The sequence below is a fragment of the Nomascus leucogenys genome, chromosome 15 (genome assembly GCF_006542625.1).
Source record: "Nomascus leucogenys isolate Asia chromosome 15, Asia_NLE_v1, whole genome shotgun sequence".
Classification (NCBI taxonomy): Eukaryota; Metazoa; Chordata; class Mammalia; order Primates; family Hylobatidae; genus Nomascus; species Nomascus leucogenys.
Genome location: NC_044395.1, coordinates 4,694,662 through 4,708,850, shown reverse-complemented (window position 1 = coordinate 4,708,850; position 14,189 = coordinate 4,694,662). Strand labels below are relative to the sequence as shown.

The window sequence follows — 14,189 nt, the reverse complement described above, 5'->3', positions numbered from 1 at the left end:
CTTCTGTTTTTTCCAATTGAGATTGAATTTGCCACTACTAGTAGAAAAGTCCCAAGTTGGGAATCTCTCTTATCTTTTCTACTGCTTTTGAAATGACACTGCTTGATCATCATCCAAGCACAATTTACACAGAATTGACCTTGATAATTTACTCTCAAAACTGGATTCCCACCACCTTCCACTGATTTTCATACGGCACTAACTGCATTTAATAGATGCTAAAATGCTGTCAATTCATATGATTGCCATTATTCTCTATAGCACTAAGGAAGAAAAAAGCAACGGTAGAAGACTGCCAGCTGTAAGACATATCTGGATTCAGAAATAACAAAATATGAAAAATTGTGACTTAGAATCAGTGGAATATAATAAAGTGTTACCATTATTTCCTAGTCATCAGAGTACTTTAACCTCTCCTGTTCTTTCAATATACATATTCAGTATCATCAGGTACTGAGTCTTTCTTTACAATGTCTTGTAATATCTATTTTCTTTCACATGGTTTTAAGTCTTCATTCACACCAAGTGCACTGCAATTGGTCTTTGAGACTGTCTCTGTACAATCAAACTCACTGCATGTCAATAACAGTTTTCCTAAAATATCTGCATATGTTTTTGTTTTTAATCCCTTTAATGTAGACTCCTCACTACCTACCACTAAGATAAAATCCAAGCTTACTTGGCCTACTTGTGGCAGACATTGCTAGTTGCATACTCAATATCCACTTTGCTCTAATTTTGTTCAAGGCATTTAGGTACCCAACTAATATACATTATCTTCCCAGATTCCTTCGCAGCTAGGAAAGACTACGTGACACAGACTAGCAGAAGTTTTTTAGGGATTTCTGAGAACATAGGTGCTTTCCTGATACAAAGCATTGCCCCTTTCTAGAATACAAAGCTGAAGATGAAATGAGCATCTTATGGATGAAACCAACAAACTAAAGATGGCAGATTATGAATATACAAGTTGCCTAGGACACTGATTATATTGCAGATTCACTGTACCAGCCCTGGACTTTCATTCCTGAACACTTTGTGATAAAAAATCACAAGCGTTCCTATGCACCAATAACAGAGAGCCAAAACATGAGTGAACTCCTATTCACAATTGCTACAAAGAGAATAAAATATCTAAGAATATAACTTACAAGGGAGGTGAAAGACCTCTTCAAGAACTACAAACCACTGCTCAAGAAAATAAGAGAGGACACAAATAAACGGAAAAACATTCCATGCTCATGCATAGGAAGAATCAGTATCGTGAAAATGGCCGTATTGCCCAAAGTAATTTATAGATTCAGTGCTATCCCCATCAATTTACCATTGACTTTCTTCACAGAATTGGGAAAAACTCCTTTAAATTTCGTATGGAAATTTAATGAGATACTATCTCACACCAGTTAGAATGGCGATCATTAAAAAGTCTGGAAACAACAGATGCTGCTGAGGATGTGGAGAAATAGGAAATGCTTTTACATTGTTGGTGGGACTATAAACTAGTTCAACCATTGTGGAAGACAGCGTGGCGATTCCTCAAGAATCTAGAAATAGAAATTCCATTTGACCCGGCCATCCCATTACTGGGTATATACCCAAAGGATTATAAATCATTCTACTATAAAGACACATGCGCACATGTGTTTACTGTGGCACTATTCACAATAGCAAAGACTTGGAACCAACCCAAATGCCCGTCAATGATAGATTGGATAAAGAAAATGTGGCACATATACACCATGAAATACTATGCAGCCATAAAAAAGGATGAGTTCATGTCCTTTGCAGGGACATGAATGAAGCTGGAAACCATCATTCTCTGCAAACTATCGCAGGGACAGAAAACCAAACACCACATGTTCTTACTCATAAGTGGGAGTTAAATAATGAGAACCCATGGACAAAGGGAGGGGGACATCACACAGTGGGGCCTGTTGGCGGGTGGGGGGCTAGGGGAGAGATAGCATTAGGATAAATACCTAATGTAGATGAAGGGTTGATGGGTGCAGCAAACCACCATGGCATGTGTATACCTACATAACAAAACTGAACGTTCTGCACATGTACCCCAGAATTTGAATTTAAAAAAAAGAAAAAAATACTGCCAGAGAAAAAAGACAAATAAATAAATAATAAAGAAAAAATAAACAAAACTCTGCTACAGTTAAGTTACTGCAGAAGGGATTCCGTTACCTGCACTTAAATGCAACCCCTACTGAAACTAGGATTCAAGGCTCTTCACAGCCTGCGCTCAACCACTCCTTTATATCTTATCTCCCACTATTCCCTACACTTCCAGGCATCTGTACTTATCTACATCATTTTGCACTGAATTCACTGTTTACCAAACACACAATGCTCTTCCATACCTCTGTGTTTGCATATATGCTCTGCGTTTTTATGTTTTCACAGAAATGACATTCCCACACTTGGGTAAACTCTTACTTATTGCATAAGACCCACTCAAATATATAGTGGTAACTTGCTCTTTCTTTGTTGCAACCATACTAGTTTGTTACACCTCCAGATGAGCACTTTTAATAGTTGACTGTAATCATTTACTTACATATCTGCTTCCCCAATTAGATGATTAACCTCTTCATTGCAAGGACTATGTGTTTTTCTTTATGTATCATCAATGTTTGCTTGGCACATGATAAGTTTTCAATACATATTTTAATGAAGAATAAAACACAAACTGGATTTAACTGTTTTTTGTGTATGTGCATCTGCCTTTGTCCCACCAGATATTATTCAATTATTTTTATCTTCCCCAGTGTGCAACTTGCAAAGAATAAATGATAGTGCTAATAGCATCTCAAGCAAATCTAGTTATGTTTTACTCTTCTTTATATTTCCTATACGACCGAGCACAAAACTTTTTATCTAACAGGAACTTAAAAATGTTTGAATTGACTTTATAGCACCAAGAAAAACAGAGAAGGCATTATACCTATAGAGGAAGACTGTGGACTGATCAGAAGGTCCTCTTGGACTTGTTCACTTCCTGGAACTGTCTGCTGATCACTCAGTGAACTCTGAGATGCACTGACAGGCTGGGACACTTCCTCATGGACCTCCTCGTCACTTAATCTTTCTACTTTGACCCGGACATCTTCTTCGGTACCTAAAGGCAAGGTAGTTTTTGTGCTCTCACAAGTCACATAATCAGCCATTCTTCTACTGGTCTCAGATGGGCCAGGTAATTCTAAAGTCCGGGTATTTTCTGCTTGCTTAACTTTCTCAGGCTGAATCCTTCGATCAATTCCAAAAGGAAAAGTCCAGGGAAAAGCTAAGGAAGAGTCAACTGGTTGGTTTCTATTTTCTGAGTAGGAAGCTGAAGAATTCAATACCTGGGGTGAGCTTGTTTGTGTGCTACACTTTACAGGACTTTCAGGAGACATAACAATGTAGCTTTTGCGCTTTCTCCGGGATTCTCGGCAGACAGGAATCGTTCTTTCTACCACACTGCATTCTGAGGACACGGGAGAAATGCTCCCATCTCGAGAAGTAAAATTGCAGTTAGAATTATTTTCTTGTCCAGCATCTAGACCCTTTTCAGGTTGGCTGTTGGGTGTATTCCATAAAATGCTTGATTTCATGAACTCTGAGCAGGTGCTGGCAACACTGAACATTTGCATATAGCTGGCTGCTGCTAGAACATCAATAATATTTTCTGTGTTAATTGATAGAGTGGCTGTGTAAGCATATTCTAAAAGAGGTATAAAGCCAGTCACTGTAACATGATGCAGATCCAACACATTCTTGTTCTCATCCTCGGCTTGGCCTACAAGTTTGGTGCGAAAGAAATCACTGCAAGCTGCTAGTACCACCTTATGTGCCCGGAAGATTTTGTCCTGGACACGAATAGTGATATCACAAAAATGTCCATCATTTCGCAGCATATTTAGCTTTCCAAGCATTTCCTGGCTGTGGGAAGAGGAGCTATGAGTAAATGTTTTCACACCCATCTTTTACTTCCTCTTCTACAGATGCTCTTCAAGGATGCAAATGAATCAGAAATGTCCTAAAAAATACATAAAATAAAGCATTAATTGATATTTTAGTGGTTTAAAATGTGATTTAGATCATTTTCATGTGGCCACTGTGCTAAATTAAAAAGCTGAAAGATGGTAGTGAGAAACTACAACAGAGGGACTGTATAGAAATATATTCTCCTTATCTGCCTTCCAAACTGTCCAATCAGTGAAGTCTGTGAACCAATGTTTTGTTTTTTGTTTTGTTTTTGAGATAGAGTCTCGCTCTGTCACCCAGGCTGGAGTGCAGCGGGGCGGTCTCGGCTTACTGCAACCTCTGCCTCCTGGGTTCAAGCAATTCTCCTGCCTCGGCCTCCCGAGTAGCTGGGATTACAGGCACCCGCCGTCATGCATGGCTAAGTTTTGTATTTTTGTAGAGATGGGGTTTCACCATGTTGGCCAGGCTGGTCTTGAACTCCTGACCTTAGGTGATAGGCCCGCCTCGGCCTCCCAAAGTGCTGGGATTACAGGCGTGAGCCACCATGCCTGGCCTGTGAACCAATGTTTTAATGAGCTGCAGGGCTGCAACAGTTTGTAAATAAGGACAATTGTAGAGTGTCTTCTATGTGCCAGACAGTATTTGAAATGTTTCACATTTAATAATTAGTTGATTGTCATCATATCTCTGTCAGTAGGCATATTATCATTCCTGTTTCTAAATGTGAGCATGCAGCAGGCAATGCCAGTGTAAACACTAAACAATCCATTACATAATCATCCCTGTTAATGTTCTATGCAGGTAAATGTATACAGGAAAAGAAAGATGGGAAAAAGAAAAAAAGGAAGTGGAAAGAAAAAAGAAAAAGATTTCAAGATGAATTTAAAAAGGTTGCCAGGTGTGGTGGCTCACATCTGTAATCCTAGCACTTTGGGAGGCCAAGGCAGGCGGATTGCTTGAGCTCAGGAGTCCAAGACCAGCCTGGCCAACATGGCAAAACCCTGTCTCTACAAAAAGCACATAAAAATTAGCCGGGTGTGGTGGCATGGGCCTGTAGTCCCAGCTATTTGGGACACTGATGTGGAAGGATCACTTGAGCCTGGGAGGTGGAGGTTGCAGTGAGCTGAGATTGCACCACTGCACTCCAGCCTTGGTGACAGAGTAAGACCCTCTCTAAAAAAATATAAGTCACAGACTATTCTAACTTGAGAAGACAAAATGATCAATTTGAGACTGTTCCATGTCAGACTTCACAGAAGGATAAGGCATAAATCTCTGTTCCAAAGCAGCCAGGTAAAGCTACTGAAATAATTATCTTGACCATAATTAGTGACAGAAGTTCAAATGTAAACTGAGTGCTCCACATACCCTTCCTGAAGTCAACTGACCACAATGAGACCCTAGACAGCCAGGGACTGGTCTACACAAACCATCATTTAACATATTTGCTGATTTAGGTCTCACAAAAATGAGATGAAGAGGAAGAAAATGGGAGGGCTATATATAAAGCGTTTTGTTCATTTATTGCATCCCAGGAGACTAGCTTCTGCTTTTAAAGCATGGCCTTCAAGAGTGCTTACTTTGGGATCATGTAGCTGAGGGAAGAAACATGTTTTCAGAGCAAGTGAATTAGTTATAATCCAAGGACCATCTGCATGAACAAAGGTGTGAAGGCAAGAAATTAAACAGCATATTTAGAAGACATGTGCATCAGAGTATTAAAATGAAACCATTTCAATCTTGAATAGGCCCCAAACAATAGATAATGTACTACATTCTCAAGTGAGGCACAAGGGCACCTTATACAAGGGGTAGTGGAAAACTATTTTCAACCTTGAGTTACATCCACCTTCAGTCATCTTCCATGTTCGAAGAGTAGATATGAAAAGGATTTTTGCTGAGAGTAATCAGTCTGTTGTGAGTTGCAAACCCCATTCTACTTCCCTGCTTACTCCCCTGCAGGGAAAGGGGCTTCAAGGCATGCTGATCTTTTCCTCAGGTCTATGGAAAATATGTTACAACTGAAAAAACTCTGAAGGGCACGTAAGTCTGATTTAAACAACAACCAAGGCCAAGAAGTATGCCTACTATCTCCCAACAGTACATAAAGGCAACACAGTGGAGTGGTTGAAAGCACAGGCTCTGGAGCCAGAATGCTCGCTCTGCATGCTGGTTCTGCTATTTTTACCTGTGTGACCTTAGGCAAGTCATTAAACAAACCCTCTGTATCTTAATATATTCGGCGGTATAATAAATATAACACAACACACCTCACAGAGTTCTGAGGATTAAATGATCTAATACATGTTAAGTGTTTAGAATAGTAAGTAGCAACATAATCAATGCTACAGAAACATTAGTTGCTGCTGCTACTAACACTGCTATCAAAGACCTTTTCTTCCTGAAAGGGCCAGAAACCACAGCCAGCAAATGAAGAGGAGTGAAAGAAGAAAGTTGGGGAAGAGAGAAAGAAAGAAAAAGGAGGCAAACCACACCTGACTCTTCAACTGCAGGCCTGTAGTAGGCCTGAGGTGGGAAAGGAGGGAAAGCTTTCACTCTTAAGTTTATTAGTTCTTGAAAAGATTGCTGGTAGTTCCTGAAAGTGATCAGAACAGTTATTAAAACTTACTCTCCAGGAAGCTGGAGGGAGAACCAACTCCACAGAATAAATAAAATGGCTCATCAGTACCTCCCATAAGTCATGCTTGTTCACATACATGGTACAAAGTCTGATATACTTAGTACTGTATGGGATGAGAAGAAGGTGATGATGAGGAAATACATTCTCTACCATATATTTACCACATGCATTTCCCAATATGTCCGCGGAAACTCAGGCCCATGATATCCTCCATAATACAAACTTATATGGACAAATATATTTTGGATACACAGACATACCTCGTCTTCTTGCACTTTGCTTTATTAAATTTTGCAGATATTGTGTTTTTTACAAATTGGAAATTTGTGGCAACCCTGCTGTCAGCAAGTCTACTGGTGCCATTTTCCACCAGCTTGTGCTCACTTCACATTTGTGTCATATTTTGGTAATTCTTGCAGTATTTCAAAATTTTTCATTATTATTATATCTGTTATGGTGATCTGTGATCAGTAATCTTTGATGTTACTACTGTAATTGTTTTGGGGTACCACAAACTGCACCCACATAAGACAGTGAACTTAATGTTGTGTGTGTTATGACTGATTTACCCACTAGTCACTCCGCCATCTCTCTCCTCCTCCTCAGGTCTCCCTATTCCATGAAAAACAAGGATATTGAAATTAGACCAATTAATAACCCTACAATGGCCTCTAAATGACCAAGTGAAAAGAAGAGCTGCATGTTTCTCACTTTATTTTTTTTATGAGACGGAATTTTGCTCTGTCACCCAGGCTGGAGTGCAGTGGCACAATCTTGGCTCACTGCAACCTCCACCTCCCAGATTCAAGCAATTCTCCTTTCAGCTTCCAGAGTAGCTGGAAATACAGGTGCGTACCACAAAGCCTGGCTAATTTTTATATTTTTAGTAGAGAGGGGGGTTTCACCATGTTGGCCAGCCTGGTCTCGAACTCCTGACCTCAAGTGATCCACCCGCCTCATGTTTTTCACTTTAAATGAAATGCTAGAAATGATTAAGTTTAGTGAGGAAGGCATGTTGAGAGCTGAGAGAGCCTGAAAGCTAGACCTTTTATACCAAACAGCTAGCCAAGCTGTGATAGCAAAGGACATATTCTTGAAGGAAATTAAAAGTGCTACTCCAGTGTACACACAAATGATAAGAAAGTAAAACAGCCTTATTGCTCACATGGAGAAAGTTTGCCTGGTGTGGACAGAAGATGAAACCAACCACAACATTCCTATAAATCAAAGCCTAATCCAGCACAAGGCCATAACTCTCTTCAATTCTGTGAAGGCTGAGAGGGATGAGGAAGCTGCAGAAGAAAAGCTGGAAGCTAGCAGAAGTTGATTCATGATGTTGAAGGAAAGAAGCCATCTCCATAACATAAAAGTGCAAGGTGAAGCCGCAAGTGCTGATGTCGAAGCTGCAACAAGTTATCCAGAAGAGCTAGCTAAGACCATTCATGAAGGTGGCTACACTAAACAACAGGTTTTCAATGTAGACAACACAGCCTTACACTGGAAAGAGACACGTTTAGGACTTTCACAGCTAAAGGGAAGTCAATGCCTGGCTTCAAGGCTTCAAAGCTTCAAAGGACGGGATGCCTCTCTTTTAAGCGGCTAATACAGCTGGTGACTTAACTGGAAGCCAATATTCATTTACCAGTCTGAAAATTCTAGACCCCTTAACGATTAGGCTCAATCTATTCTGCCTGTGCCCTATAAATGAAACAACACAGCCTGATGACAGCACATCTGTTTACAGCATGGTTTACTGAATGTCTTAAAAGCCCACTGTTGAGACCTACTGCTCACAAGACTGCTTTCAGTATATTACTGCTTTCCAACAGTGCATCTGGTCATCAAAGAGCTCTGATGAGGATGTACATGATTGATGTTGTTTTCATGGCTGCTAATATAACATCCATTCTGCAGCCTATAGATCAGGGAGTCATTTTGATTTTCAAGCCTTATTATTTAAGAAATACATTTCAAAAGGCTATAGCTGCCATAGATACCGATTCCTCTGATGGATCTGCACAAAGCAAGTGAAAACTTTCTGGAAAAGATTCATCATTCTAGATGCCCTTAAGACTGTTTGAGATTCATGGGAGGAGGTCAAAATATCAACATTAACAGGAGTTTGGACAAAATTGATTCCAGCCTTTATAGATGACTTTGAGAGGTTCAAGACTTTCACAGAGGAAGTAACTACAGATGTGTTGGAAACTGCAAGAGAACTAGAATTCAAAATGCAGCCTGAATTGCTGCAATCTCATGATAAAACTTGAACAGATAAGGAGTTGCTCCTTGTGGGTAAGCAAAGACAGTGGTTTCTTGAGTTGGAGTCCACTCCTGGTGAAGATACTAGGAACACTGTTGAAATGACAATAAATGGTTTAGAAAACTACATAAACCTTGTTGATAAAGCAGTGGCAGGGTTTGAGAGGATCAACTCCAATTTTTAAAAAAATTTAATTAATTTTTTTAGCTGGGCACAGTGGCTCACCCTATAATCTCAGTACTTTAGGAGGCTGAGGTGGGTAGATGGCTTGAGCTCAAGAGTTCAAGACCAGCCTGGCAATAGGGTGAAACACCATCTCTACAAAAAATACAAAAATTAGCTCAGTGTGGTGTCACATGCCTGTAGTCCCAGCTACTCGGGAGGCTGTGGCTGAGGCTGGAGGATTGCATGAGCTTGGGAAGCAGAGGTTACAGTGAGCAGAGATCAAGCCACTGTACACCAGCCTGGGCGACAGAGTGAGACCCTGCCTCTAAAACAAATTCAGAAAAGCTAGCAGAGGTTGGTTGGTTCATGAGGTTGAAGGAAAGAAGCCATCTTCATAACATAAAAGTGCAAGGTAAAGCTGCAAGTACTGATGTCAAAGCGGCAAGTTATCCAGAAGAGCTAGGTAAGATTATAATTTTTGTTTTAGAGGCAGGATCTCACTCTGTCACCCACGCTGGAGTAGAGTGGCATGATCATGGCTCACTGTAGCCTTGAACTCCTAGGGTCAAGCAATCCTCCTGTCTCAGCCACTCAAGTATCTAGGACTACGGTGTGTGTCACCACGCCTGGCTAATTTTTAAATTTTTTTTTTTTTGGTAGAGATGGGGATATCCCTATGTTGCCCAGGCTGGTCTCGAACTCCTGGCCTCAGCATTCCAAAGTGCTGAGATTAAAGGTTTGAACTACTACACCTAGCAATCAACTCTAATTTTGAAAGAAGTCCTTCTGTAAGTAATATGCTATCAAACAGCATCACATGCTGTAGAGAAATCCTCGTGAAGGCCGGGCGCAGTGGCTCATGCCTGTAATCCCAGCACTTTGGCACTCTGGGAGGCCGAGGCAGGTGGATCCCCTGAGGTCAGGAGTTCGAGACCAACCTGGACAACATGGTGAAATCCTGTTTCTACCAAAAATACAAAAAATTAGCCGGTTGTGGTGGCAGGCACCTGTAATCCCAGCTACTCGGGAGACTGAGGCAGAATTGCTTGAACCCGGGAGGTGGAGGCTGCAGTGAGCCAAGATCATGCCATGCACTCCAGCCTGGGTGACAGAGTGAGACTCTGTCTATAAAAAAAAAAAAAAAAAAAAAAAAAGAGAAATCCTCATGAAAGAAAGATCCAGGTTGGGTGCAGGTGCTCATGCCTGTAATCCCAGCACTTTGGGAGGCTGAGACAGGAAGACTACTTGAGCCCAGGAGCTCAATGCAATGGAGTGAGACCCACCTCTAATTTAAAAAAAAAAAAAAAAGCGGGGGGTGGAGTGGGGTAGGGGAAGAAAGATTCAACCCACGTGGCAAACTTCATCACTGTCTTATTAAACTGCCACAACTCCCATCTTCAGTGACCACCATCCAGATCAGTAGCACCCATCAATATCAAGGCAAGACCTTCTACCAACAAAAAGATTATGACTCGCTGAAAGCTCAGATAATTGCTAGAATTTTTTGGCAATAAGGTATTTTAAAAATATTTGAAAAATTTGCCAAGTATAGTGGCATGCAGCTATAACCTCAGCTACTCAGGAGGTTAAGGTGGGAAGATCCCTTGACTCCAACCTGGGCAACACAGCAAGATCATGTCTCAAATTTTATTTTATTTTATTTTGAGACAGAGTCTCACTCTGTCACCCAGGCTGGAGTACAGTGGCACAATCTTGGCTCACTGCAACCTCCGCCTCCCGGGTTCAAGCAATTCTTCTGCTTCAGCCTCCCGAGTAGTTGGGAATACAGTCGCCAGACACTACGCCTGGCTAATTTTTTGTAATTTTAGTAGAGATGGGGTTTCACCATGTTGGCCAGGCTGGTCTCAAACTCCTGACCTCATGTGATCCACCTGACTCAGCCTTCCAAAGCACTGGGATTACAGGTGTGAGCCATCACGCTTGGCCTCAAATTTTAAAGAGAGAGAGAGAAAAAAAGAAAATGTCATACATAATGTGGACAGTTTAGAAACTATAAGTTAGCCAAGTCTCTTTAAAAAAAAAATCTCGCCAGGCATGGTGGCTCATACCTGTAATCCCAGCACTTTGAGAGGCCGAGGCGGGTGGATCACCTGAGGTCAGGGGTTCAAGACCAGCCTGGCCAACATAGTGAAACCCCATCTCTATAAAAATACAAAATTAGCTGGGCGTGGTGGTGTGTGCCTGTAATCCTAGCTAGTAGGGAGGCTGAGGCAGGAGAATCACTTGAACCCGGGAGGTGGAGGTTGCAGTGAGCCGAGATCGCACTATTGCACTCCAGCCCGGGCAAAAAGAGTGAAACTCCACTAATTAATTAATTAATTAATCTCATTTATCTCTGTGTGTAGATGAATATGTATATGTGTAGTTATAAGCTTAATTTGGAGGTCATTTATAATTCTTGAGTAAAGATCAGTATTAACTACAATTACTAATTTAGACTTTGCGCAGCATTTACAAGTAATAAAAATGTACTTTTAGCAGTTTGCAATTTGAACTATTCAGTAATTCAGGAAGTTTACTTCCCACCCATTTTATTCCAAGTTACTGATGCAATACTGCTATCACACATTCTTATGAAAGTGGTATGTTGCTAAACAACATATAATTTAAGGGAATACAAAAAAAAACCTACAATTTTTGTTTATAGTTGGGTTGAAACAATTTTGCCAAATAAGGTATACAGCCTAGTTAATAAAGTAGATTGGTTTAAGTTAGACAAATCTTAGGTTTTAAATTTTCACTTCCCCATTTACCAGTCAGGCATTAAATCTAAGTCAAGTTGTTCACCTCTCTAATGATGCTTCTGTTTTTTTTCTCATCTGAAAAACAGGAATCATAGAAATTATACTTCCAAGATAGCCAAGAGGATTAAATTAGCACAATTTCTGGCATAAAGCAAGCATTCAATAAATGTTAGCTATTTATTCACACTAGAAAAAGTGTGAACAAAAATTAAATGGAGATCAAATTTTAAAATGTCTATTTTCACAGCATTTTAAAAATCTATATTTTGATATATAGATTAGCTGATAAAAATTATCAGAAGATTTGAGATTAAAACGAAGTAGCTCTTAGCATATAAAGTGAGGTGGCTGCTTAACATGATGAAAGAGAAAGTAATGAGACTGTTAACCTTGAAAGTAATTTTAGTTGGATGGGAAAAGTTGATATTTAAAAGAATGTACCTATTTAAATATGCAGCCACATCTCAAAACTGGAGGCTAACTTTCAAAAGATAATAACCAGGTTTTAATTATGCTAAAACTGAACCGAGATCACTCACTCGCAGCTTATATTCTAATTAAAACCCATCAAGGACAGAAAAGGTTAAGGAGAGGGGCATATAAGTTTAAGATGCCTGTAAGAGGAATATCCAGGTAGAAATTTATACATAAACTTGTCTGTATTGGCTAATTATCAACTATGTTCCAGATATAACACTAGGGGCTTTAGATATGCTATCTCACATGTGGTTACATTATAATACCCTGATTTTACAGATGAGGAAACTGAGGCCAGAAAATTATTTGGTTCAAGACCACTTATGTTTCTACCAAGCTTCAGACCTACAATCTTCTTCAAAAAGTATGGGTAGCCACATGGGAGCAGAAGAGTCCTATCTGCCTTTTACGAAGATGTCCTGGTGGCAGCAGTGAGGATAAAGAAAATGCATTTGAGAAGTATTTAGAATGGAAAACCACCTAGGCATGATTTTGTACTAAGGGTGGGTGGAACAGTAGCTAAAGAGTCAGATGGTTATATCTCTAACTTTGTTTTCACCAAACAAGACGAAAGAAGAGCTGGTTTTGATAGGGGTTGATGATGGAGAAAGAAATGTTTCAATTTTTGATATACTGAGTTTAACATACCTGAGAAGAATATCCACGTGTAAATTTATACATGAAGTTGCCCATTCTGGCCTGCAGTTCAGGGAAGCAGTCACTGATAAATTTCATTCTGCTGAATTTATCAGAGCTGAAGACATGTAAAGAATGTATGGGGAAGAAGGGCAGAAAGGCAAGTCGTTAGAAGCTTGGAGCAGATAGAGCAAAAGGCCTTGGTGAAAACATTTTATGTGTCTAATTTCTCTCTTGACCCTGTGCAGTATTGCACATAACATACAACAGATTGAAATATATGAATGAATTTATGTTATAAAATTTCTATCTGGTTTTGCTATATAAAATGCCTACATCTACTCTTTATAAATGGTTAAAGGAAAAAGTTGCAATTTGAATTTATAGTCTTGAATTTTTCGAATTAAAAGCATCAGTATGAAATGATAATGTACTTAATCTCTAGCAGTGAATATTGCTAGCACCCAGAATGGCTTCTAAATTACATTTCTCACCCCCCAAAAACTATAAACTCATGGGTCCTTAGAGAAATGGCTGATTCCATGTCTCAGGCAGTAAATGCCTCCTGGAGTATCTGACCAGATAACAAGGAAGCTACCATAGATTACTCGGGGTATGTCAGAGCTCAAGTCAACTTGAGGAGGTTCCCAACAGACAAACCTAGGAGAACCCCTCCAACTTCCTGCCAGCCCTAAGCAACCACTAATCTATTTTTTTGTCTATAAACTTCCCCATCCAAGACTTTCATATGAATGGAATTATATAATGTGGACTTTTGGGGCTCACTTCACTTAGTATAATGTTCTACCATGTAACATGCCTCATTTACATTGATTGCTGAAAAAATATTCCACTCCATATTCCACATTTTTATTATCTACGGGTTAATGGACATGAGCTGTTTCCAGTTTTTGGCTATTATGAATAATGCTGCTATAAACAACCATGTGTAAGTTTTTGTGTAGATGTATGTTTTCAGTTTGTTGGGTAAATGTGTAAGACAGGAATTGCTGGGTCATATGGTAACTCTATATTTAATCATTTGAGAAACTGTCAGACTGTCTTCCAAAGCAGCCACACCTTTATATTCCCATCAAGAGTGTATGAGGAGGCTGGATGCGGAGGTTCACGTCTGTAATCCTAGCACTTTGGGAGGTCGAGGCGGGTGGATTACTAGAGGTCAGGAGTTCAAGACCAGCCTGGCCAATATGGTGAAGCCCCAACTCTACGAAAAATACAAAAAAATTAGCTGGGTGTAGGGGTGGGC

General features: G+C 40.0%; 1 protein-coding gene across 5 annotated transcripts in view; it reads right to left on the bottom strand.

The window, feature by feature from the left end:
- ZBTB44 (zinc finger and BTB domain containing 44) overlaps positions 1–14,189 on the bottom strand; it is a 90,044-nt gene that overhangs the window by 31,783 nt on the left and 44,072 nt on the right. For 4 of the 5 annotated variants that reach the window (XM_030794562.1, XM_030794563.1, XM_030794565.1 and 1 more), the window contains exon 2: positions 2,954–4,027. The exons of the other annotated variant lie outside the window; for it this stretch is intronic. In XM_030794562.1, the coding sequence (XP_030650422.1) occupies positions 2,954–3,971 (1,018 nt within the window). In that variant the 5' untranslated portion in view covers positions 3,972–4,027. The remainder of the gene's footprint in view (positions 1–2,953; positions 4,028–14,189) is intronic. 5 annotated transcript variants of the gene reach the window in all.